Source organism: Mus caroli, chromosome 13 (genome assembly GCF_900094665.2).
Source record: "Mus caroli chromosome 13, CAROLI_EIJ_v1.1, whole genome shotgun sequence".
NCBI classification, from domain to species: domain Eukaryota; kingdom Metazoa; phylum Chordata; class Mammalia; order Rodentia; family Muridae; genus Mus; species Mus caroli.
The window spans coordinates 86,270,015-86,271,973 of NC_034582.1; the positions used below are offsets into that span (position 1 = coordinate 86,270,015).

General features: G+C 38.6%; 1 protein-coding gene across 3 annotated transcripts in view; it reads right to left on the bottom strand.

Moving 5' to 3' along the window:
- Zfyve16 (zinc finger FYVE-type containing 16) overlaps nt 1-1,959 on the bottom strand; it is a 50,194-nt gene that overhangs the window by 25,340 nt on the left and 22,895 nt on the right. For all 3 annotated transcript variants that reach the window (XM_029468386.1, XM_021180901.2, XM_029468385.1), the window contains 2 exons: nt 1,368-1,490; nt 271-426 (listed from right to left, as the gene is read on the bottom strand). In XM_029468386.1, coding sequence (XP_029324246.1) covers nt 271-426; nt 1,368-1,490 — 279 coding nt within the window. The remainder of the gene's footprint in view (nt 1-270; nt 427-1,367; nt 1,491-1,959) is intronic.

Below are 1,959 nucleotides of genomic sequence, written 5' to 3' on the forward strand. Positions count from 1 at the left end.
TCCAGGACAGCCAGGGCTATACAGAGAAACCCTGTCTTGGAAAAAAAAAAAAAAAAAAACCAACAACAACAAAAAAACCCTACGTACAGACATCACATAAAGCCTAGATTTAAGGAAATCAATGGTGATTAAGCTCTTTGTAGAAACCATCAATTTCTTTACAAAATGAATCTTCAGTACAACTAGCATAGCTGAAATATAAATGTCTTTAACTAGTTTTCCACCTCTAGTCTCAGCAGTCCAGAATAAAATAGTAATGAAGTAATATACCTTTTGAAGCATCCTTATATATGGTGATGAACAGTCTGAAGATGTCCTTAGGAACTGTATCCTCATTTGGCAAACATTGCAACAGGACAATAATTTCTGCCTGTCCCAAGCCATGCAATCCATTGGTTGAGAAGTACCAATACTTATCTGAGGAATCTTGAGGAATAATGGCATACAATTATAAATGTTAATTTTTATTAATTTGAAAGCTAAACACTGCTTTTGCATAAAGCACAATTTACCCAATTTTTAAATTTTCTCGATTAAAAACCTTGACGCACGCAGGCATTTTGGATTCATGTATCCCAGGAGACAAGCCGTACAGTAAACACCTGGAGTAAGGTGCACTGACGTGCCGGTAGGCAGAGAGGGAAACCGATAAATGCGCTACTGAGTAGTAAAGATTATTTATGATTGAGGATGATTTATTTCCTTAATTTACTTTAATTAGGTCACATCACTGACCCGGCATTTGAAGCAGAGTAGGGAAGGCTGCCACAGGTTTGAGGACTGCCTGATCTACATAGTGAGTTTCGGGCCAGCCAGGGATATGCATTGAGTCCTTGTGTCAAAAAGAAAGAAAAGAAAAAGAAAGAGGAAAAAGTCTTTATTGATACCAAACCATGATTTCATTTACCATAGTTCAATTGTCTGAAAGGTATGACAGATAACAGTCAGTTACACACTCAGCATCAAACTGTGCTTCAGAAGAAGCTGGGCCGAGAAGGCAGTCTAGCAGCAGAATGCTTAGCTCTCATACATGAACTCCTGGGTTGAATCCCCAAGGGAGAGAGGAGGAGGGTGGGGTATGGAGAGGGGGGAGAAGCAGGGAGAAGGAGAAGGAAAATGAACAAAACCAAACCACCACAGCTAAGGTGAGCATGCTGTGATCTCAGCACTCCACAGTGGAGGCAGGAAAACCTCACCTCTGAGGCCAATCGCTGTTCTGTCTAGAATCACGTAGTCACATTTGGCCAAAAAGGGAATTTAGGACTGTTTATTTTTCACTATTTGTCAATAAAAATGTATCATGAAGATATAATCACTTTATATACCTTTACTGCAAAATAACTAGAAAAAAGTGAATCTCTACTTACAGAGCACCAACTTGACATTCACAAGTAGGTTTGCATTTAGAACAAATGTAGCCGGAGGAAAGCCTTCCCCTTCAAGAAGCAAAATGACCTGCTCCTGAGAGGGACGTTCTTGCACAACAGGCACTAAACAGCAGAGATATATTAATCAGAACAAACAGCTCCAAAATACACTTGCAATGAAAAAAATGTATACATCTATCAAAATAATTGAAAACAAAACCAAACATGTTTCTTGAAACCAATTCCTACTGTGTTCAATAATTACATATTCAGTTTTACCCTTCTATCCACTAGATGCCTAATGAATAGATATAACTCTGATACACACACACACATACACACACACAATTACCATTTATATATTAAAGTTTTATACTTCTCAAGTTTTAAAACAAACACTTTTTATCAAAAGTGGATTCTATGAACATAGTGGAGCATGTGTCCTTCTTACCGGTTGGGACAATTTCTGGATATATGCCCAGGAGAGGTATTGCGGGATCCTCCGGTAGTACTATGTCCAATTTTCTGAGGAACCACCAGACTGATTTCCAGAGTGGTTGTACAAGCTTGTAATCCCACCAACAATGGAGGA